Source organism: Ranitomeya imitator, chromosome 6 (assembly GCF_032444005.1).
Source record: "Ranitomeya imitator isolate aRanImi1 chromosome 6, aRanImi1.pri, whole genome shotgun sequence".
NCBI lineage: Eukaryota > Metazoa > Chordata > Amphibia > Anura > Dendrobatidae > Ranitomeya > Ranitomeya imitator.
The window spans coordinates 320,263,690-320,286,748 of NC_091287.1; the positions used below are offsets into that span (position 1 = coordinate 320,263,690).

At 47.3% G+C, this 23,059-nt stretch overlaps 1 protein-coding gene across 1 annotated transcript in view; it reads right to left on the reverse strand.

Annotated features, from left to right (window-relative positions):
• Nucleotides 1-1,675, reverse strand: part of GFOD1 (Gfo/Idh/MocA-like oxidoreductase domain containing 1) — a 108,434-nt gene extending 106,759 nt beyond the window's left edge. Inside the window, exon 1 of the mRNA XM_069730807.1 lies at nt 1,002-1,675. Coding sequence (XP_069586908.1) covers nt 1,002-1,254 — 253 coding nt within the window. The 5' untranslated portion in view covers nt 1,255-1,675. The remainder of the gene's footprint in view (nt 1-1,001) is intronic.
• Nucleotides 1,676-23,059: the final 21,384 nt, after the last annotated feature.

Here is a 23,059-nt window from a genome sequence, read left to right on the forward strand (position 1 = left end):
TATACACATCCATAGCTGTAAGACACGAGGTGCTGAGACCCCCAGACATGGGCTGATCCCCTCTTACAAATACACAAGGGTTATATACACATCCATAGCTGTAGGATACGAGGTGCTGAGACCCCCAGACATGGGCTGATCCCCTCTTACAAATACACAAGGGTTATATACACATCCATAGTTGTAGGACAGGAGGTGCTGAGACCCCCAGACATGGACTGATCCCCTCTTATTTACAAATACACAAGGGTTATATACACATCCATAGCTGTAGGACACGAGGTGCTGAGACCCCCAGACATGGACTGATCCCCTCTTATTTACAAATACACAAGGGTTATATACACATCCATAGCTGTAGGATACGAGGTGCTGAGACCCCCAGACATGGGCTGATCCCCTCTTACAAATACACAAGGGTTATATACACATCCATAGCTGTAGGATACGAGGTGCTGAGACCCCCAGACATGGGCTGATCCCCTCTTACAAATACACAAGGGTTATATACACATCCATAGCTGTAGGATACGAGGTGCTGAGACCCCCAGACATGGGCTGATCCCCTCTTACAAATACACAAGGGTTATATACACATCCATAGCTGTAGGACAGGAGGTGCTGAGACCCCCAGACATGGACCGATCCCCTCTTATTTACAAACACACAGGGGTTACATACACTTCCATAGCTGTACTGTGTGTGGTCAGGTGCTAGCCCCTACACCCACACCATGCCCCCGCTGTCATTCCCTGCCATGTGACAAGTGTCATCCCTACACGTGCCAGGAAACACACCACCCTGAATCTTACAACTGCAGAGCTCAAAAGAGGCCAACAATGATGCCAGGTTAATGGAGGCATTAATAATACAGGGACAGACGGCTGGGCATGTGAAGGGCGAGGACACATGGCTGGCAGGTAAACCACCAGCCTCCAGACACCACTGCTGGCGACCCTGGCCTCGGGCAGACTTGTTGATGGGCATCATGTGCCACTCACCTAGGGTCTTGACTGCGATCTGCTTGGTGAGAGGAGGGGGCAGGTTGATGACCACCAGGTCCACGTCCTGGTGCAGTAACACGTCGTCGATGCGGTTGGTGTAGAAGGGCACACTCATCTCCTTGGCGAGCTCCTCGGCCTCCTCCTGCGTCCTGCCCCATAACGCCTTCACCGAAAACCCCTCGTCCTTTAGCAGAGGAATGATGACCCTGGACGTCAGGCTGGTGCCAAACACCCCGACCCCGGGCAGCATGGTGGTGACCACACGGGCAGGGGCAGCAGCAGACCTCTGCAGGATCACAGACACAGGATGCCCAGTGCTGGAGGAGGCTGCCGGGGCCAGGCTCTCTCCCTCATGTCCTGCTCATGCCAGGATCCTGCACACAGCCGGCCTCTTCTCATCCGGGGACAGCGGAGAGGGCAGAGAGCAGCCTGCGGGCAGTGCCAGCGCCTCAGCTTGTGACACACACCATCCCGGGCTGCCTCCTGCCATGGTCGCAGGCTTCTCCTCTTCATTGCTGTGCGGCAGGGAGAGGGCGGGGACAGCTGCTGTCACCTATGGCCTGGGCTCTCCTGCAACGCCCTCTCCTGGGCGACACCCGCCAGTGCCTCAGGGCTCCCTGCAGCCCATACATGTAAGGGCATGGCCAGTATGGAGGGGCTCCCAGGGGGCCTCACTGCAGCCACAGGCATGGCCAGTATAGAGGGGCTCCCAGGGGGCCTCACTGCAGCCACAGGCATGGCCAGTATAGAGGGGCTCCCGGGGGCCTCACTGCAGCCACAGGCATGGCCAGTATGGAGGGGCTCCCAGGGGGCCTCACTGCAGCCCATACATGTAAGGGCATGGCCAGTATGGAGGGGCTCCCAGGGGGCCTCACTGCAGCCACAGGCATGGCCAGTATGGAGGGGCTCCCAGGGGGCCTCACTGCAGCCCATATATGCACGGGCATGGCCAGTATGGAGAGGCTCCCAGGGGGCTTCACTGCAGCCCATATATGCACAGGCATGGCCGGTATGGAGAGGCTCCCAGAGACCTCACTGAAGCCCATATATGCACAGGCATGGCCAGTATGGAGGGGCTCCCAGGGGGCCTCACTGCAGCCACAGGCATGGCCAGTATAGAGGGGCTCCCAGGGGGCCTCACTGCAGCCACAGGCATGGCCAGTATAGAGGGGCTCCCGGGGGCCTCACTGCAGCCACAGGCATGGCCAGTATGGAGGGGCTCCCGGGGGCCTCACTGCAGCCACAGGCATGGCCAGTATGGAGGGGCTCCCAGGGGGCCTCACTGCAGCCCATATATGCACGGGCATGGCCAGTATGGAGAGGCTCCCAGGGGGCCTCACTGCAGCCCATACATGTAAGGGCATGGCCAGTACAGAGGGGCCCCCGGGGGGCCTCACTGCAGCCACAGGCATGGCCAGTATGGAGGGGCTCCCAGGGGGCCTCACTGCAGCCCATACATGTAAGGGCATGGCCAGTATGGAGGGGCTCCCAGGGGGCCTCACTGCAGCCACAGGCATGGCCAGTATGGAGGGGCTCCCAGGGGGCCTCACTGCAACCCATATATGCACGGGCATGGCCGGTATGGAGAGGCTCCCAGGGACCTCACTGAAGCCCATATATGCACAGGCATGGCCAGTATGGAGGGGCTCCCAGGGGGCCTCACTGCAGCCCATATATGCACGGGCATGGCCAGTATGGAGAGGCTCCCAGGGACCTCACTGAAGCCCATATATGCACAGGCATGGCCAGTATGGAGGGGCTCCCAGGGGACCTCACTGCAGCCCATATATGCACAGGCATGGCCAGTATGGAGGGGCTCCCAGAGGACCTCACTGAAGCCCATATATGCACAGGCATGGCCAGTATGGAGAGGCTCCCAGGGACCTCACTGAAGCCCATATATGCACAGGCATGGCCAGTATGGAGGGGCTCCCAGGGGACCTCACTGAAGCCCATATATGCACAGGCATGGCCAGTATGGAGGGGCTCCCAGGGGACCTCACTGAAGCCCATATATGCACAGGCATGGCCAGTATGGAGAGGCTCCCAGGGACCTCACTGAAGCCCATATATGCACAGGCATGGCCAGTATGGAGGGGCTCCCAGGGGACCTCACTGCAGCCCATATATGCACAGGCATGGCCAGTATAGAGGGGCTCCCAGGGACCTCACTGCAGCCCATACATGTAAGGGCATGGCCAGTATGGAGGGGCTCCCAGGGGGGCTCACTGCAGCCCATATATGCACAGGCATGGCCAGTATGGAGAGGCTCCCAGGGGACCTCACTGCAGCCCATATATGCACAGGCATGGCCAGTATGGAGGGGCTCCCAGGGGGCCTCACTGCAGCCCATACAGTTAGGTCCATATATATTTGGACAGAGACAATATTTTTCTAATTTTGGTTATAGACATTACCACAATGAATTTTAAACAAAAGAATTCAGATGCAGTTGAAGTTCAGACTTTCAGCTTTCATTTGAGGGTATCCACATTAAAATTGTATGAAGGGTTTAGGAGTTTCAGCTCCTTAACATGTGCCACCCTGTTTTTAAAGGGGCCAAAAGTAATTGGACAGATTCAATAATTTTAACCCCTTAAGCCCCGAGGGTGGTTTGCACGTTAATGACCGGGCCAATTTTTACAATTCTGACCACTGTCCCTTTATGAGGTTATAACTCTGGAACGCTTCAACGGATCTTGGCGATTCTGACATTGTTTTCTCGTGACATATTGTACTTCATTTTAGTAGTAACATTTATTCAATATAACTTGCGTTTATTTGTGAAAAAAACGGAAATTTGGCGAAAATTTTGAAAATTTCGCAATTTTCCAACTTTAAATTTTTATGCCCTTAAATCACAGAGATATGTCACGCAAAATACTTAATAAGTAACATTTCCCACATGTCTCCTTTACATCAGCACAATTTTGGAACCAAAATTTTTTTTTGTTAGGGAGTTATAAGGGTTCAAAGTTGACCAGCAATTTCTCATTTTTACAACACCATTTTTTTTTAGGGACCACATCTCATTTGATGTCATTTTGAGGGGTCTATATGATAGAAAATACCCAAGTGTGACACCATTCTAAAAACTGCACCCCTCAAGGTGCTCAAAACCACATTCAAGAAGTTTATTAACCCTTCAGGGGTTTCACAGGAATTTTTGGAATGTTTAAATAAAAATGAATATTTAACTTTTTTTCACACAAAATTTATTTCAGCTCCAATTTGTTTTATTTTACCAAGGGTAACAGGATAAAATGGATGCCAAACATTGTTGTACAATCTGTACTGAGTACGCTGATACCCCATATGTGGGGGTAAACCACTGTTTGGGCGCATGGCAGAGCTCGGAAGGGAAGGAGCGCCATTTGACTTTTAAATGCAAAATTGACAGGAATTGAGATGGGACACCATGTTGCGTTTGGAGAGCCACTGATGTGCCTAAACATTGAAACCCCCCACAAGTGACACCATTTTGGAAAGTAGACACCCTAAGGAACTTATCTAGATGTGTGGTGACCACTTTGACCCACCAATTGCTTCACAGAAGTTTATAATGCAGAGCCGTAAAAATAAAAAATCATATTTTTTCACAAAAATGATCTTTTCGCCCCCAATTTTTTATTTTCCCAAGAGTAAGAGAAGAAATTGAACCTCAAAAATTGTTGGCCAATTTGTCCTGAGTACGCTGATACCCCGTATATGGGTGTAAACCATTGTTTGGGCGTATGGCAGAGCTCGGAAGGGAAGGAGCGCCATTTTACTTTTCAATGCAAAATTGACTGGAATTGAGATGGGATGCCATGTTGCGTTTGGAGAGCCCCTGATGTGCCTAAACATTGAAATCCCCACAAGTGACACCATTTTGGAAAGTAGACCCCTTAAGGAACTTATCTAGAGGTGTGGTGAGCACTTTGACCCAACAAGTGCTTCACAGAAGTTTATAATGCAGAGCCGTAAAAATAAAAAATCTTATTTTTTCACAAAAATAATCTTTTCGCCACCAATTTTTTATTTTCCCAAGGGTAAGAGAAGAAATTAGACCACAAAAGTTGTTGTGCAATTTGTCCTGAGTGCGACGATACCCCATATGTGGGGGTAAACCACTGTTTGGGCGCATGGCAGAGCTCGGAAGGAAAGGAGCGCCATTTGACTTTTCAATGCAAAATTGACTGGAATTGAGATGGGACGCCATGTTGCGTTTGGAGAGCCCCTGATGTGCCTAAACATTGGAACCCCTCACAAGTGACACCATTTTGAAAAGTAGACCCCTTAAGGAACTTATCTAGATGTGTGGTGAGCACTTTGACCCAACAAGTGCTTCACAGAAGTTTATAATGCAGAGCCGTAAAAATAAAAAATCTTATTTTTTCACAAAAATGATCTTTTCGCCCCCAATTTTTTATTTTCCCAAGGGTAAGAGAAGAAATTAGACCACAAAAGTTGTTGTGCAATTTGTCCTGAGTGCGACGATACCCCATATGTGGGGGTAAACCACTTTTTGGGTGCATAGCAGAGCTCGGAAGGGAAGGAGCGCCATTTGACTTTTCAATGCAAAATTGACTGGAATTAAGATGGGACGCCATGTTGGTTTGGAGAGCCCCTGATGTGCCTAAACATTAAAAACCCCCACAAGTGACACCATTTTGGAAACTAGACCCTCTAAGGAACTTATCTAGATGTGTTTTGAGAGCTTTGAACCCCCAAGTGTTTCACTACAGTTTATAACGCAGAGCCGTTAAAATAAATTTATTTTTTTTTCGCAAAAATTTTTTAGCCCCCAGTTTTGTATTTTCACAAGGGTAACATAATAAATTGGACCCCAAAAGTTGTTGTCCAATTTGTCCTGAGTACGCTGATACCCCATATGTGGGGGGGAACCACTGTTTGGGCGCATGGCAGAGCTCGGAAGGGAAGGAGCGCCATTTGGAATGCAGACTTAGATGGATTGGTCTGCAGGAGTCACGTTGCATTTGCAGAGCCCCTGATGTACCCAAACAGTACAAACCCCCCACAAGTGACCCCATATTAGAAACTAGACCTCCCATGGAACTTATCTAGATGTGTTGTGAAAACTTTGAACCCCTAAGTGTTTCACTACAGTTTATAACGCAGACCCGTGAAAATAAAAATTCTTTTTTTTTTCACAAAAATGATTTTTTAGCCCCCAGCTTTGTATTTTTACAAGGGTAACAGAATAAATTGGACCCCAAAAGTTGTTGTTCAATTTGTCCTGAGTACGCTGATACCCCATATGTGGGGGGGAACCACTGTTTGGGCTCATGGCAGAGCTCGGAAGGGAAGGAGCGCCATTTGGAATGCAGACTTAGATGGATTGGTCTGCAGGCGTCACGTTGCATTTGCAGAGCCCCTGATGTACCCAAACAGTAGAAACCACCCACAAGTGACCCCATATTGGAAACTAGACCTCCCATGGAACTTATCTAGATGTGTTGTGAAAACTTTGAACCCCCAAGTGTTTCACTACAGTTTACAACGCAGAGCCGTGAAAATAAAAATCCTTTTTTTTCCCACAAAAATGATTTTTAGCCCCCCAAATTTTTATTTTCCCAAGGATAACAAGAGAACTTGGACCCAAAAAGTTGTTGTCCAATTTGTCTCGAGTACGCTGATACCCCATATGTTGGGGTAAACCCCTGTTTGGGCGCACGGGAGAGCTCGGAAGTGAAGGAGCACTGTTTTACTTTTTCAATGCAGAATTGGCTGGAATTGAGATCGGACGCCATGTCGCGTTTGGAGAGACCCTGATGTGTCTAAACAGTGGAAACCCCCCAATTATAAATGAAACCCTAATCCAAACGCACCACTAACCCTAATCCCAACTGTAACCCTAACCACACACCTAACCCAGACACACCCCTAATTCTAATCCCAACCCTAATCCCAACCGTAAATGTAATCCAAACCCTAACCCTAGCCCTAACCCTAACCCTAACCGGAAAATGGAAATAAATACATTTTTTTTAATTTTATTATTTTTCCCTAAGGCTAGGTTCACATTGCGTTAGGGAAATCCGTTTAGCACTAGCGGATTGCGCTAACACAATGTCTTTTTAGGTGTCGTGTTTAGTGGTCGCGTTAACGTCCCCGCTCTGGAAGATCGGGGATCGGACCTCGGGCGCGCCGCGGACGCTGCAAGCAGCGTCTGAGGCGCGCCACAAAAGAATGGCACCTTGCTAGCGCGAGCCGAAAATGGCACGCTCTAGCGATGCGCTACACCTGAAAATCACATTGCTGTCAATGGTTGTGCTAACGGACCCGTTGCACGGCGTTAATTGTGACATTTTCGCCGTGCAACGCTGTCCGTTAGCGTTAACCCATTAACGCAATGTGAACCTAGCCTAACTAAGGGGGTGATGAAGGGGGGTTTGATTTACTTTTATAGCGAGTTTTTTAGCGGATTTTTATGATTGGCAGCCGTCACACACTAAAAGACGCTTTTTATAGCAAAAAAGTTTTTGCGTCTCCACATTTTGAGACCTATAATTTTTCCATATTTTGGTCCACAGAGTCATGTGAGGTCTTGTTTTTTGCGGGACGAGTTGACGTTTTTATCGGTTACATTTTCGGACACGTGACAGTTTTTGATCGCTTTTTATTCCGATTTTTTGGTGAGGCAGAATGACCAAAAACCAGCTATTCATGAATTTCTTTTGGGGGAGGCGTTTATACCGTTCCGCGTTTGGTAAAATTGATGAAGCAGTTTTATTCTTCGGGTCAGTACGATTACAGCGACACCTCATTTATATCATTTTTTTTATGTTTTGGCGCTTTTATACGATAAAAGCTATTTTATAGAAAAAATAATTATTTTGGCATCGCTTTATTCAGAGGACTATAACTTTTTTATTTTTTTGGTTATGATGCTATATGGCGGCTCGTTTTTTGCGGGACAAGATGACGTTTTCAGAGGTAACATGGTTATTTATATCCGTCTTTTTGATCGCGTGTTATTCCACTCTTTGTTCAGCGTTATGATAATAAAGCGTTTTTTGGCTCGTTTTTTTTTTTTTTTTCTTACGGTGTTCACTGAAGGGGTTAACTAGTGGGCCAGTTTTATAGGCCGGGTCGTTACGGACGCGGCGATACTAAATATGTGTACTTTTATTGTTTTTTTGTTTTTTTTTTATGTAAAGAAATGTATTTATGGGAATAATATTTTTTTTTTCTGCTTTATTTAGGAATTTTTTTTTTATTTTTTTTTTTACAAGTGTGGAAATTTTTTTTTTACTTTTTCACTTTGTCCCAGGGGGGGACATCACAGATCACCGATCTGACAGTGTGCACAGCACTCTATCAGATCGGTGATCTGACATACAGCCGGGCAGGATTAGAGCTGCAGCTGCAGCCTGATCCTGACCCGGAAGTGCTCCCTGCAGGACCCGGATGCAGCCCGGCGGCCATTTTGGATCCGGGGACTGCAGGGAGAAGACGCTCGGTACACGGTGAGCACATCACCGTGTACCGATCGTCTCAGGGAAGCACGCAGGGAGCCCCCTCCCTGCGCGATGCTTCCCTGCACCGCCGGCACACCGCGATCATCTTTGATCGCGGTGTGCCGGGGGTTAATGTGCCGGGAGCGGTCCGTGACCGCTCCTGGCACATAGTGCCGGATGTCAGCTGCGATAGGCAGCTGACACCCGGCCGCGATCGGCCGCGCTCCCCCCGTGAGCGCGGCCGATCGCATATGACGTACTATCCCGTCCATGGGAATTAAGTCCCAGGTCACCTGGACGGGATAGTACGTCATATGGGATTAAGGGGTTAAATAAAATGTTCGTTTTTAGTACTTGGTTGAAAACCCTTTGTTGGCAATAACTGCCTGAAGTCTTGAACTCATGGACATTACCAGACGCTGTGTTTCCTCCTTTTTGATGCTCTGCCAGGTGGTTTTCAGTTGCTGTTTGTTTGTGGGCCTTTCTGTCTGAAGTTTAGTCTTTAACAAGTGAAATTCATGCTCAATTGGGTTGAGATCAGGTGACTGACTTGGCCATTCAAGAATATTCCACTACTTTGCTTTAATAAACTCCTGGGTTGCTTTGGCTTTATGTTTTGGGTCATTGTCCATCTGTAGTATGAAACGCCGACCAATCCGTTTGGCTGCATTTGGCTGGATCTGAGCACAGACTATGTCCTGAATACCTCAGAATTCATTCGGCTGCTTCTGTCCTGTGTCACCTCATCAATAAACACTAGTGACCCAGTGCCACTGGCAGCCATGGATGCCCAAGCCATCACACTGCCTCCTCTGTGTTTTACAGATGATGTGGTATGCTTTGGATCATGAGCTGTACCACGCCTTCGCCATACTTTTCTCTTTCCATCATTCTGGTAGAGGTTGATCTTGGTTTCATCTGTCCAAAGAATGTTCTTCCAGAACTGTGCTGGCTTTTTTAGATGTTTTTTAGCAAAGTCCAGTCTAGCCTTTTTATTCTTGATGCTTATGAGTGGCTTGCACCGTGCAGTGAACCCTCTGTATTTACTTTTATGCAGTCTTCTCTTTATGGTAGATTTGGATATTGATACGCCTACCTCCTGGAGAGTGTTGTTCACTTGGTTGGCTGTTGTGAAGGGGTTTCTCTTCACCATGGAGATTATTCTGTGATCATCCACCACTGTTATCTTCCGTGGGCGCCCAGGTCTTTTTGCATTGATGAGTTCGCCAGTGCTTTCTTTCTTTCTCAGGATGTACCAAACTGTAGATTTTGCCACTCCTAATATTGTAGCAATTTCTCGGATTTTTTTTTCTGTTTTCGCAGCTTAAGGATGGTTTGTTTCACCTGCATGGAGAGCTCCTTTGACCGCATGTTTACTTCACAGCAAAACCTTCCAAATGCAAGCACGACACCTCAAATCAACTCCAGGCCTTTTATCTGCTTAATTGAGAATGACATAATGAAGGGATTGCCCACACCTGTCCATGAAATAGCCTCGGAGTCCATTGTCCAATTACTTTTGGTCCCTTTAAAAACAGGGTGGTACATGTTAAGGAGCTGAAACTCCTAAACCCTTCATCCAATTTTAATGTGGATATCCTCAAACGGAAGCTGAAAGTCTGAACTTCAACTGCATCTGAATTGTTTTGTTTAAAATTCATTGTGGTAATGTCTATAACCAAAATTAGAAAAATGTTGTCTCTGTCCAAATATATATGGACCTAACTGTATATACACGGGCATGGCTAGTATGGAGGGTCTCCCAGGGGGCTTCACTGCAGCCCATAGTTGCACAGGCATGGCCGGTATGGAGAGGCTCCCAGGGGACCTCACTGCAGCCCATATATGCACGGGCATGGCCAATATGGAGGAGCTCCCAGGGACCTCACAGCAGCGCATATATACACGGGCATGGCCAGTATGGAGGGGCATCTCAAGGAAGCCCATACATGCAAAGGCAATGACAGTATGGAGGGGCTCCCAAAAAGTGCAGATGGCAGCCCAAACATTTCAGTCAGTAACATGCATTGTACAAGAATGTTTGATACTAAATATGTAATAGTTACAGAGCTTTGTGAAAGTATTCACTCCCTTGGCTGTTTAATAAATAATAATAATTAGTGATGAGCGAGTATACTCGTTGCTCGAGATTTCTCGAGCACGCTCGGGGGGGTCTCCGAGTATTTTTTAGTGCTCGGAGATTTAGTTTTAATCACCGCAGCTGAATGATTTACATCTGTTAGCCAGCATAAGTACATGTGGGGGTTGCCTGGTTGCAAGGGAATCCCCACATGTAATCAAGCTGGCTAGTAGCAGTAAATCATTCAGCTGCGGCGATGAAAACTAAGTCTCCGAGCACTAAAAAATACTCGGAGGACACCTGAGCGTGCTCGGGAAATCTCGAGTAACGAGTATACTCGCTCATCACTAATAATAATCTTTATTTTTATATAGCACTTTACATACATTATCATTGCTGTCTCCGATGGGGCGCACAATCTAAATTCCCTATCAGTATGTCTTTAGAATGTGGGAGGAAACCGGAATGACCAGGGGAAACCCACGCAAACACGGGGAGAACATACAAACTCCTTGCAGATATTGTCCTTGGTGGGATTTGAACCCAGGACTCCACAGCTACAGTGCTAACTGAGCCACCGTGTTTACATATTTTGTTACATCACAACCTGTGTTTAACCTCTTTACCCCCGAGGGTGGTTTGCACATTAAAGGGAACCTGTCACCCCAAAATTGGCCTATAAACTGCTGCCACCGCCACCAGGGGCTTATCTACAGCATTCTGTAATGCTGTAGATAAGCCCCCGATGTAACCCGCAAGATAAGAAAAACAGGTTATATTATACTCACCCAGGGGCAGTCCCGGTTCTTTTCGGGTCCGATGGGAGTCGCAGTCCGGGTCCGGCACCTCCCATCTTCATACAATGACGTCCTCTTCTTTGCTTGCTGTCGAGGCTCCTGCACAGGCGTACTTTGTCTGCCCTGTTGAGGGTAGAGTAAAGTACTGCAGTGCGCAGGCGCTGGGCCTCTCTGACCTTTCCCTGCACCTGTGCACTGCAGTACTTTGTGCTGCCCTCAACAGGGCAGATAAAGTATGTCTGCGCCGGAGCCGCGTCAGGAAGACAAGAAGAGGACGTCATCGTATGAAGATGGGAGGTGCTGGACCCGGACCGTGACTCCCATCGGATCCGAACAGAACCCGGACCGCCCCTGGGTGAGTATAATCTAACCTGTTTTTCCTATCTTGCAGGTTACATCGGTGGCAGTGGCCGCAGTTTATAAGCCAATTTTGGGGTGACAGATTCGTTTAATGACTGGGCCAATTTTTACAATTCTGACCACTGTCACTTTATGAGGTCATAGCTCTGGAACGCTTCAATGGATCCTGGTGATTCTGAGAATGTTTTCTCATCACATATTGTACTTCATGATAGTGGTAAAATTTATTTGACATGACTTGCGTTTATTTGTGAAAAAATGGAAATTTGGTGAAAATGTCGCAATTTTCCAACTTTGAATTTTCATGCCCTTAAATCACAGAGATATGTCATACAAAATACTTAATAAGTAACATTTCCCACATGTCTACTTTACATCAGCACAATTTCAGAAACAAAATTTAATATTTAACATTTTTTCACAAAAAATTTACTCCAGATCCAATTTTTTTTATTTTGACAAGGGTAATAAGAAAAAATGGACCCCGAAATTTGTTGTGTAATTTCTCCTGAGCTTGCCGATACCCCATATCAGGGAGAAAACCATTGTTTTGGTGCACAGCAGGGCTCCAGAAGGGAAGGAGCGCCATTTGACTTTTTGAATGTAAAATTTCCTGGAATCATTAGCGGACGCCATGTCCAATTTGGAGAACCCCTGATGTACCTAAATAGTGGAAACCCCCACAAGTGACCCCAACTTTGTATTTGTCTAGTGGGCAGTGATCATATTGACACCATGGGTGTGTCACAGAATTTTATACCATTGGACAGTGAAGAAAAAATAGCTACATTTTTACCACCAAAATTTTGTTTTAGCACCAGATTTTACATTTTCACACAAGAAGTGGGCAAAATTTGCACCAAACTGTGTCCCACAATTTCTACTGAACGTGGAAATAACCCATATGTGGCTGTACAGTACTACTTAGCCATACGGTGGGACTCGGGAGGAATGGAGAGCTATTTGCCTCCTGGAGTGCAGATTTTCCTAGAACAGTTTGCAGACTCCATATACAGAGCCCCTAATTGCTAGAAGAGCAGAATTCCCCCTCAAGTGACCTCAGTTTGGAAATGATACCCCTTCGGGAATTTATCTACAGGTGTAGTGCTGATTTTGACTCCATGGATGTTTTCCAGAAACAGACAATGAATGTTGCCGAGTGAATATTGCAAACTGCCGCTGTATTGACCAGTACGTTGCAGTCACCAGTACGTTATGCCCAGCCCGTGCTTCTGGAGGCATGCACCCCTAAGTTAGGCGGGCTCTCTTTACTTCAGAAATGCCAAACATGGATGCAATATGTGGTTTAGATACATTATGGGGCTCAGAAGGGAGGGGGGATTTGTATTTGGGAGCGGAGAACTTGCTGAATTTCTTTTGGTGGTTGAGGAGCCATTTTGCTTTCTCAGAGCCTTTGTGCTACCAGTAACGTGGAAACCCCTTATTTTTCCGTTAACAGATGACAGACCTGAGTGAGGACTTGCTTTTTGTTGTGGATTGAGTTGAAGCTTTTATAGGGAACATTTTACATAACTTTTGGGATCACAGTTATCCGGCGCTCTACGCCGACCACTTTAGGGTTTTCATCTAAATCTCTGAGTGACGTGATTCAGATGAAACCCCCAAAGGATCTATTCACTATAATGAGGCAGCAGAAATACTCTGGACTCCGTCTGCCCTCTGTTCAGTGGTGTCCTTTTCAGAAGTGCACAAAACTGTGGCTGATGGCACTTTTATACAATCCTAAAAAGACGGACACTGCCTGATCACAGGTCCTATGGCGTCCACAGTGCCTCCATCTGACTCATTATAGGGAATCTTCCTCCAGTGGTTCCGTATTTCATTGATTTACATGGATTCCCCCAATGCAAGCGCTCAGAGCAGAGCGCAAGATAAATGTGCGCCAAACCTTACCGTGATCTTTGGGAGCCAGAATGAAAAAAAACAACAGCACGTAAAGATTTTATTTATTTTTTACGCTGTTCCTCATGCGGTATAAGTGACAAGGCGACTTTATTCTTTGGGTCGGTGCGATTACAGCTATACCAGATATATATCGGGTTTTTATGTTTGCCTGCTGTCACACACTAAAAGACGCTTTTTTATTGCAAAAAAAATAGTTTTTGTATTACCATATTTTGAGAGCTATATCTTTTCCATATTTTGGCCCACAGAGTCATGCGAGGGCTTGTTTTTTGCGTGACGAGTTGACATTTTTATTGATACCATTTTCAGGCACATTATATTTTAGATAATACCAAGCCCGATGTTTGGTAATAAGCATAATAAAATGGTATGTAAAGAGTTAAATAAAGACACACACACACACACGCAAAATCTGCATTAGGCCGTGGTCACACTTGCGAGAAACTTGCAGAAGTCTGGCACCTCAGTGCCCGGAACTGCCGCCGGCACTCGGGACTGGAGCGTTCAGCTGCATAGAAATACATGCAGCCACATGCTTCGGTCCCGAGTGCCGGCGGCAGTGCGGGGTATTGATGCGAGAGACTCGTGCAAGTTTCTCACAAGTGTGACCCCAGCCTTAAATGCAATATCTGTTTAATTTATTAAAAAATTGAGAAAAAAAAGGCGTGGGCTCCCACGCAATTTTCTGCGCCAAAGTGGGAAAGCCAGTGACTAGGGGCCGATGTTTATAGCCTGGGAAGGGGTTAATACCCATGGATCTTCCCAGGCTGCGAATATCAGCCCACAGCTGTATATTTAACCTTTACTGGCTATTAAAATAGGGGGACCTCCCAAACAAAAAATGACGTGCAGTCCCCCTATAATTAGGTGTTATGAAAGGCAATTCAGTATCACAATGGACATGGAGGTCAGAGCACATACAGTGATCTGACAATAACCCAAAATAATAGAACAAGCTCTGAGACGTGGGAACTCTGCAGACCGCAATCCCTGATCCTCTCCAAACACAACTAGAGGCAGCCGTGGATTGCGCCTAAAGCTCCCTATGCAACTCGGCACAGCCTGAGAAACTAACTAGCCTGAAGATAGAAAAAATAAGCCTACCTTGCCTCAGAGAAATACCCCAAAGGAAAAGGCAGCCCCCCACATATAATGACTGTGAGTAAGATGAAAAGACAAACGTAGGGATGAAATAGATTCAGCAAAGTGAGGCCCGATATTCTAGACAGAACGAGGATAGGAAAGATAACTTTGCGGTCTACACAAAACCCTAAAGAAAACCACGCAAAGGGGCAAAAAGACCCTCCGTACCGAACTAACGGCACGGAGGTACACCCTTTGCGTCCCAGAGCTTCCAGCAAAACAAATAGACAAGCTGGACAGAAAAAATAGCAACAAATAGCAAAGAAGCACTTAGCTATGCAGAGCAGCAGGCCACAGGAATGATCCAGAGAAACACAAGTCCAACACTGGAACATTGACAGGAAGCATGAATCAAAGCATTAGGTGGGGTTAAGTAGAGAAGCACCTAACGACCTCACCAGATCACCTGAGGAAGGAAACTCAGAAGCAGCAGTACCAGTTTCCTCCACAAACGGAAGCTCCCAGAGAGAATCAGCCGAAGTACCACCTGTGACCACAGGAGGGAGCTCTGCCACAGAATTCACAACAGTACCCCCCCCTTGAGGAGGGGTCACCGAACCCTCACCAGAGCCCCCAGGCCGACCAGGATGAGCCACATGAAAGGCACGAACAAGATCGGGAGCATGGACATCAGAGGCAAAAACCCAGGAATTATCCTCCTGAGCACAACCCTTCCATTTAACCAGATACTGGAGTTTCCGTCTTGAAACACGAGAATCCAAAATCTTCTCCACAATATACTCCAATTCCCCCTCCACCAAAACCGGGGCAGGAGGGTCAACAGATGGAACCATAGGTGCCACGTATCTCCGCAACAATGACCTATGGAAGACGTTATGTATGAAAAAAGAATCTGGGAGGGTCAGACGAAAAGACACAGGATTAATAACCTCAGAAATCCTATAAGGACCAATGAAACGAGGTTTAAACTTCGGAGAGGAAACCTTCATAGGAATATGACGAGAAGATAACCAAACCAGATCCCCAACACGAAGTCGGGGACCCACACGGCGTCTGCGATTAGCGAAACGTTGAGCCTTCTCCTGGGACAAGGTCAAATTGTCCACTACATGAGTCCAAATCTGCTGCAACCTGTCCACCACAGTATCCACACCAGGACAGTCCGAAGACTCAACCTGTCCTGAAGAGAAACGAGGATGGAACCCAGAATTGCAGAAAAATGGCGAAACCAAGGTAGCCGAGCTGGCCCGATTATTAAGGGCGAACTCAGCCAAAGGCAAAAAGGACACCCAGTCATCCTGATCGGCAGAAACAAAGCATCTCAGATAGGTTTCCAAGGTCTGATTGGTTCGTTCGGTCTGGCCATTAGTCTGAGGATGAAAAGCCGAGGAAAAAGACAAGTCAATGCCCATCCTACCACAAAAGGCTCGCCAAAACCTCGAAACAAACTGGGAACCTCTGTCAGAAACGATATTCTCTGGAATGCCATGCAAACGAACCACATGCTGGAAGAACAATGGCACCAAATCAGAGGAGGAAGGCAACTTGGACAAGGGTACCAGATGGACCATCTTAGAAAAGCGATCACAGACCACCCAAATGACTGACATCTTTTGAGAGACGGCAAGATCTGAAATAAAATCCATAGAGATATGTGTCCAAGGTCTCTTCGGGACCGGCAAGGGCAAAAGCAACCCACTGGCACGAGAACAGCAGGGCTTAGCCCGAGCACAAATCCCACAGGACTGCACAAAAGAACGCACATCCCGCGACAGAGATGGCCACCAAAAGGATCTAGCCACTAACTCTCTGGTACCAAAGATTCCAGGATGACCAGCCAACACCGAACAATGAACCTCAGAGATCACTTTATTTGTCCACCTATCCGGGACAAACAGTTTCTCCGCTGGACAACGATCAGGTTTATTAGCCTGAAATTTTTGCAGCACCCGCCGCAAATCAGGGGAGATGGCAGACACAATTACTCCTTCCTTGAGGATACCCGCCGGCTCAGATAAACCCGGAGAGTCGGGCACAAAACTCCTAGACAGAGCATCCGCCTTCACATTTTTAGAGCCCGGAAGGTACGAAATGACAAAGTCAAAACGGGCGAAAAACAGCGACCAACGAGCCTGTCTAGGATTCAAACGCTTAGCAGACTCGAGATAAGTCAGGTTCTTATGATCAGTCAATACCACCACGCGATGCTTAGCTCCTTCAAGCCAATGACGCCACTCCTCGAATGCCCACTTCATGGCCAGCAACTCTCGGTTGCCCACATCATAATTCCGCTCAGCAGGCGAAAACTTCCTGGAAAAAAAAGCGCATGGTTTCATCACTGAACAATCAGAACCTCTCTGCGACAAAACAGCCCCTGCTCCAATCTCAGAAGCATCAACCTCGACCTGGAACGGAAGAGAAACATCAGGTTGACACAACACAGGGGCAGAAGAAAAACGACGCTTCAACTCTTGAAAAGCTTCCACAGCAGCAGAAGACCAATTGACCAAATCAGCACCCTTCTTGGTCAAATCGGTCAATGGTTTGGCAATACTAGAAAAATTGCAGATGAAGCGACGATAAAAATTAGCAAAGCCCAGGAACTTTTGCAGACTTTTCAGAGATGTCGGCTGAGTCCAGTCATGGATGGCTTGGACCTTAACAGGATCCATCTCGATAGTAGAAGGGGAAAAGATGAACCCCAAAAATGAAACCTTCTGCACACCAAAGAGACACTTTGATCCCTTCACAAACAAAGAATTAGCATGCAGGACCTGAAAAACCGTTCTGACCTGTTTCACATGAGACTCCCAATCATCCGAGAAGATCAAAATGTCATCCAAGTACACAATCAGGAATTTATCCAGGTACTCTCGGAAGATGTCATGCATAAAGGACTGAAACACTGATGGAGCATTGGCAAGTCCGAATGGCATCACTAGATACTCAAAATGACCCTCGGACGTATTAAATGCAGTTTTCCATTCATCGCCTCGCCTGATTCGCACCAGATTATACGCACCACGAAGATCAATCTTGGTGAACCAACTAGCCCCCTTAATCCGAGCAAACAAATCAGATAACAAAGGCAAGGGGTACTGAAATTTAACAGTGATCTTATTAAGAAGGCGATAATCTATACAAGGTCTCAGCGAACCATCCTTTTTGGCTACAAAAAAAACCCCTGCTCCTAATGGCGACAATGACGGGCGAATATGCCCCTTCTCCAGGGATTCCTTCACATAACTGCGCATAGCGGTGTGCTCAGGCACGGATAAATTTAACAGTCGACCTTTTGGGAATTTACCACCAGGAATCAAATTGATAGCACAATCACAATCCCTATGCGGAGGTAGGGCATCGGATTTGGGCTCATCAAATACATCCCGGCAATCAGACAAGAACTCTGGAACCTCAGAAGGGGTGGATGACGAAATTGACAAAAATGGAACATCACCATGTACCCCCCTGACAACCCCAGCTGGACACCGACATGGATTTCCAATCCAATACTGGATTATGGGCTTGTAGCCATGGCAACCCCAACACGACCACATCATGCAGATTATGCAACACCAGAAAGCGAATATCCTCCTGATGTGCAGGAGCCATGCACATGGTCAGCTGGGTCCAGTATTGAGGCTTATTCTTGGCCAAAGGCGTAGCATCAATACCTCTCAATGGAATAGGACACTGCAAGGGCTCCAAGAAAAACCCACAACGCTTAGCATATTCCAAGTCCATCAAATTCAGAGCAGCGCCTGAATCCACAAACGCCATGACAGAATATGATGACAAAGAGCAGATCAAGGTAACGGACAGAAGAAATTTTGACTGTACCGTACCAATGGTGGCAGACCTAGCGAACCGCTTAGTGCGCTTAGGACAATCAGAGATAGCATGAGTGGAATCACCACAGTAGAAACACAGCCCATTCAGACGTCTGTGTTCTTGCCGTTCAACTCTGGTCAAAGTCCTATCGCACTGCATAGGCTCAGGTTTAAGCTCAGGTAATACCGCCAAATGGTGCACAGATTTACACTCACGCAAGCGTCGACCGATCTGAATAGCCAAAGACATAGACTCATTCAAACCAGCAGGCATAGGAAATCCCACCATGACATCCTTAAGGGCTTCAGAGAGACCCTTTCTGAACATAGCTGCCAGCGCAGATTCATTCCATTGAGTGAGCACTGACCATTTTCTAAATTTCTGGCAATATACCTCTATCTCATCCTGACCCTGACAAAGAGCCAGCAAATTCTTTTCTGCCTGATCCACTGAATTAGGCTCATCGTACAGCAATCCGAGCGCCAGGAAAAACGCATTGATATTACTTAATGCAGGATCTCCTGGCGCAAGAGAAAATGCCCAGTCCTGAGGGTCGCCGCACAAAAAAGAAATAATAATCAAAACCTGTTGAACTGGATCACCAGAGGAACGAGGTTTCATGGCCAGAAATAACTTACAATTATTTTTGAAACTCAGAAACTTAGTTCTATCTCCAAAAAACAAATCAGGAATAGGAATTCTTGGTTCTAACATAGATTTCTGATCAATAGTGTCTTGAATCTTTTGTACTCTTGCCGAGAGCTGATCCACAAATGAAGACAGACTTCTAATGTCCATCGCTACACCTGTGTACTGAACCACCCAAATGTCTAGGGGAAAAAAAAGACAAAACACAAAGCCAAGAAAAAAAAATGGTCTCAGAACTTCTTTTTTCCCTCTATTGAGAATCATTAGTACTTTTGGCTTCCTGTACTGTTATGAAAGGCAATTCAGTATCACAATGGACATGGAGGTCAGAGCACATACAGTGATCTGACAATAACCCAAAATAATAGAACGAGCTCTGAGACGTGGGAACTCTGCAGACCGCAATCCCTGATCCTCTCCAAACACAACTAGAGGCAGCCGTGGATTGCGCCTAAAGCTCCCTATGCAACTCGGCACAGCCTGAGAAACTAACTAGCCTGAAGATAGAAAAAATAAGCCTACCTTGCCTCAGAGAAATACCCCAAAGGAAAAGGCAGCCCCCCACATATAATGACTGTGAGTAAGATGAAAAGACAAACGTAGGGATGAAATAGATTCAGCAAAGTGAGGCCCGATATTCTAGACAGAACGAGGATAGGAAAGATAACTTTGCGGTCTACACAAAACCCTAAAGAAAACCACGCAAAGGGGCAAAAAGACCCTCCGTACCGAACTAACGGCACGGAGGTACACCCTTTGCGTCCCAGAGCTTCCAGCAAAACAAATAGACAAGCTGGACAGAAAAAATAGCAACAAATAGCAAAGAAGCACTTAGCTATGCAGAGCAGCAGGCCACAGGAATGATCCAGAGAAACACAAGTCCAACACTGGAACATTGACAGGAAGCATGAATCAAAGCATTAGGTGGGGTTAAGTAGAGAAGCACCTAACGACCTCACCAGATCACCTGAGGAAGGAAACTCAGAAGCAGCAGTACCAGTTTCCTCCACAAACGGAAGCTCCCAGAGAGAATCAGCCAAAGTACCACCTGTGACCACAGGAGGGAGCTCTGCCACAGAATTCACAACAATTAGGGCTGCATTATACTGTGTGTGTATGCATTATAGTGTGTCTGTGAGGGGCTGCACTCTACTGTGTGTGGGGGGTCTGTATTATACTGTGTGTGGTGGGGGCTCCATTATTCTGTGTGTGTATGCATTATACTGTGTGGAGGGCTGCACTATACTGTGTGTGTGAGGGGGCTGCATTATACTGTGTGTAGTGGGGGGCTGCATTATATTGAGTGGCATCCCGCTTTCTCCCGCACCTGAAATCCGCTGCCTCGGGGTAACTCTCGACTCTGCCCTGTCCTTCAAACCGCACATCCAAACTCTTGCCACCTCCTGTTGCCTCCAACTCAAAAATATTGCCAGAATCCATTCCTTCCTCAGCCCACAATCTACCAAAACTCTTGTGCATGCCCTCATCATCTCCTGCCTCGACTACTGCAACACCCTCCTCTGTGGCCTCCCCGCTAACTCTCTTGCACCACTCCAGTCTGTCCTCAACTCTGCTTCCCGGCTAATCCACCTCTCTCCTCGCTACTCCCCTGCTTCTCCCCTCTGCAAATCCCTCCACTGGCTCCCAATTCCCCAAAGATTCCAGTTCAAACTACTAACACTGATCTACAAAGCCATCCACAACCTGTCCCCTCCCTATATCTCTGAACTAATCTCCCAATATCTTCCCTCACGTAATCTCCGATCCTCCCAAGACCTCCTACTCTCCTCTGCACTTATTCGTTCCTCACACAACCGCCTTCAAGATTTCTCCCGAATATCCCCCATCCTCTGGAATTCCATGCCTCAACACATCCGACTATCCAACACCCTCGGCTCCTTCAGACGGAACCTGAAAACCCATCTCTTCAAGAAAGCCTACAGCCTGCAATAACCATCCTGCCACCTCGCCATCGCCAGAGCCGCCGCCTCACCATCGCCAGAGCCGCCGCCTCTCCCCTACCTTCTGTCTCTTCCCCACTATCCCATAGAATGTAAGTCCGCAAGGACAGGGTCCTCTCCCCTCTGTACCAGTCTGTCACTGTAAATTTGTTTACTGTAAATGATATCTATAACTCTATATGTAACCCCTTTCTCATGTACAGCACCATGGAATTAATGGCACTATATAAATAAATAATAATAATAATACTGAGTGTGGGGGGCTGCATTATACTGTGTGTGGGGGAGGCTGCATTATACTGTGTGGGGGGGGTGCATTATACGGTGTGTGTGGTGGGAGGCTGTATTGTACTATATGTGTAAGCATTATATTGCGTGTGGGGGCTGCACTATACTGTGTGTGTGAGGGGGCTTCATTTTTTGGTGTGTGTGGTGGGGGCTGCATTATACTGTGTGTAGTAGGGGGGCTGCTTTATACTGTGTGTGTGGGGGGCTGCATTATACTGTGTGTGGTGGGGGCTGCATTTTACTGTGTGGGGGGGGGAGGCCCAGGCTGCATTATACTGTGTGTGGTGGGGGCGGCATGAGATTGTGTGTGGTGGGGGCTGCATTATGCTGTGTGTGTGAGGGAGGCCCAGGCTGCATTATTCTGTGTGTGGGGGAGGCTTCATTATACTGTGTGCGTGGTGGGGGCTGCATTATGCTGTGTGTGGGGGGCGGCATGATATTGTGTGTGGTGGGGGCTGCATTATGCTGTGTGTGTGAGGGGCAGCATTATACTGTGTGTGTGGTGGGGGCTGCATTATACTGTGTGTGGGGGAGGGGCTGCACTATACTGTGTGTTTGTGGGGGGAGGCTGAATTATACTGTGTGGGGGGCTCCATTATACTCTGAGGGGTCTGCATTATACTCTGAGGGGTCTGCAGTATACTGTGAGGGAGCCTACAGTATACTCTGAGGTGGGCTGCAGTATACTCAATCAAGGACCTTGAGGAGTGCATTGAACTATATGGGACCTGCATTATACTGTAGAGAGGACTATCCCCATCATTCTTCCTCAGCTGGTGTAAAGAAACTCGGGAACAAGCGTCAAACGACTTCTGTATTGTGGATCATGTTTGTTTAAAGGGAGTCTGTCACCCCCAAAATCGTATATGAGCTGCGGCCACCGACATCAGGGGCTTATCTACAGCATTCTGTAATGCTGTAGATAAGCTCCCAATGTAACCTGAAAGATAAGAAAAAGAGGTTATATTATACTTACCCAGGGGCGCTCCCGCTGCTGGTCCGGGTCCGGCGCCTCCTATCTTCATCAGATGATGTCCTCTTCAGGTTGCGGACCCAGCGCAGGTGTACTTTGTCTGCCCTGTTGAGGGCAGAGCAAAGTACTGTAGTGCGCAGGCGCCAGGCCTCTCTGACCTTTCCCGGCGCCTGTGCACTGCAGAACACAGATCACCCCAAGAACACTATCCCAACAATGAAACATGGCGGTGGCATGTTGCGGGGCTGGGAGAGTGAAAATGGGCTAAGCGGAGGGGAAGATGGATGGTGTGAAATATAGGGATATTCTTGAGCAAATCCTGTTTCTGTCTGTCAGTTATTTGAGAATGGAATGGAGGTTCACCTTCCAACAAGGCAATGACCCAAAGCATACTGCTAAAGCAACAGTGGTTTAAGGGAAAACGTGTAAATGTTTTGGAGTAGTCTAGTCAAAGCTCAGACCTTGAGGGTATGTTCCAACGGTCAGGAACCGGCAGCGCTTTGGACACAGCACATGTCCACTCCGTCCAAAGCGCTTCCGGCTTTTGAACGCAGGTGATTCCGCATGTGTTTATTGAACCATGCGGAATCACCGCGCTCAATACATTGGACAGGAAATTTATCT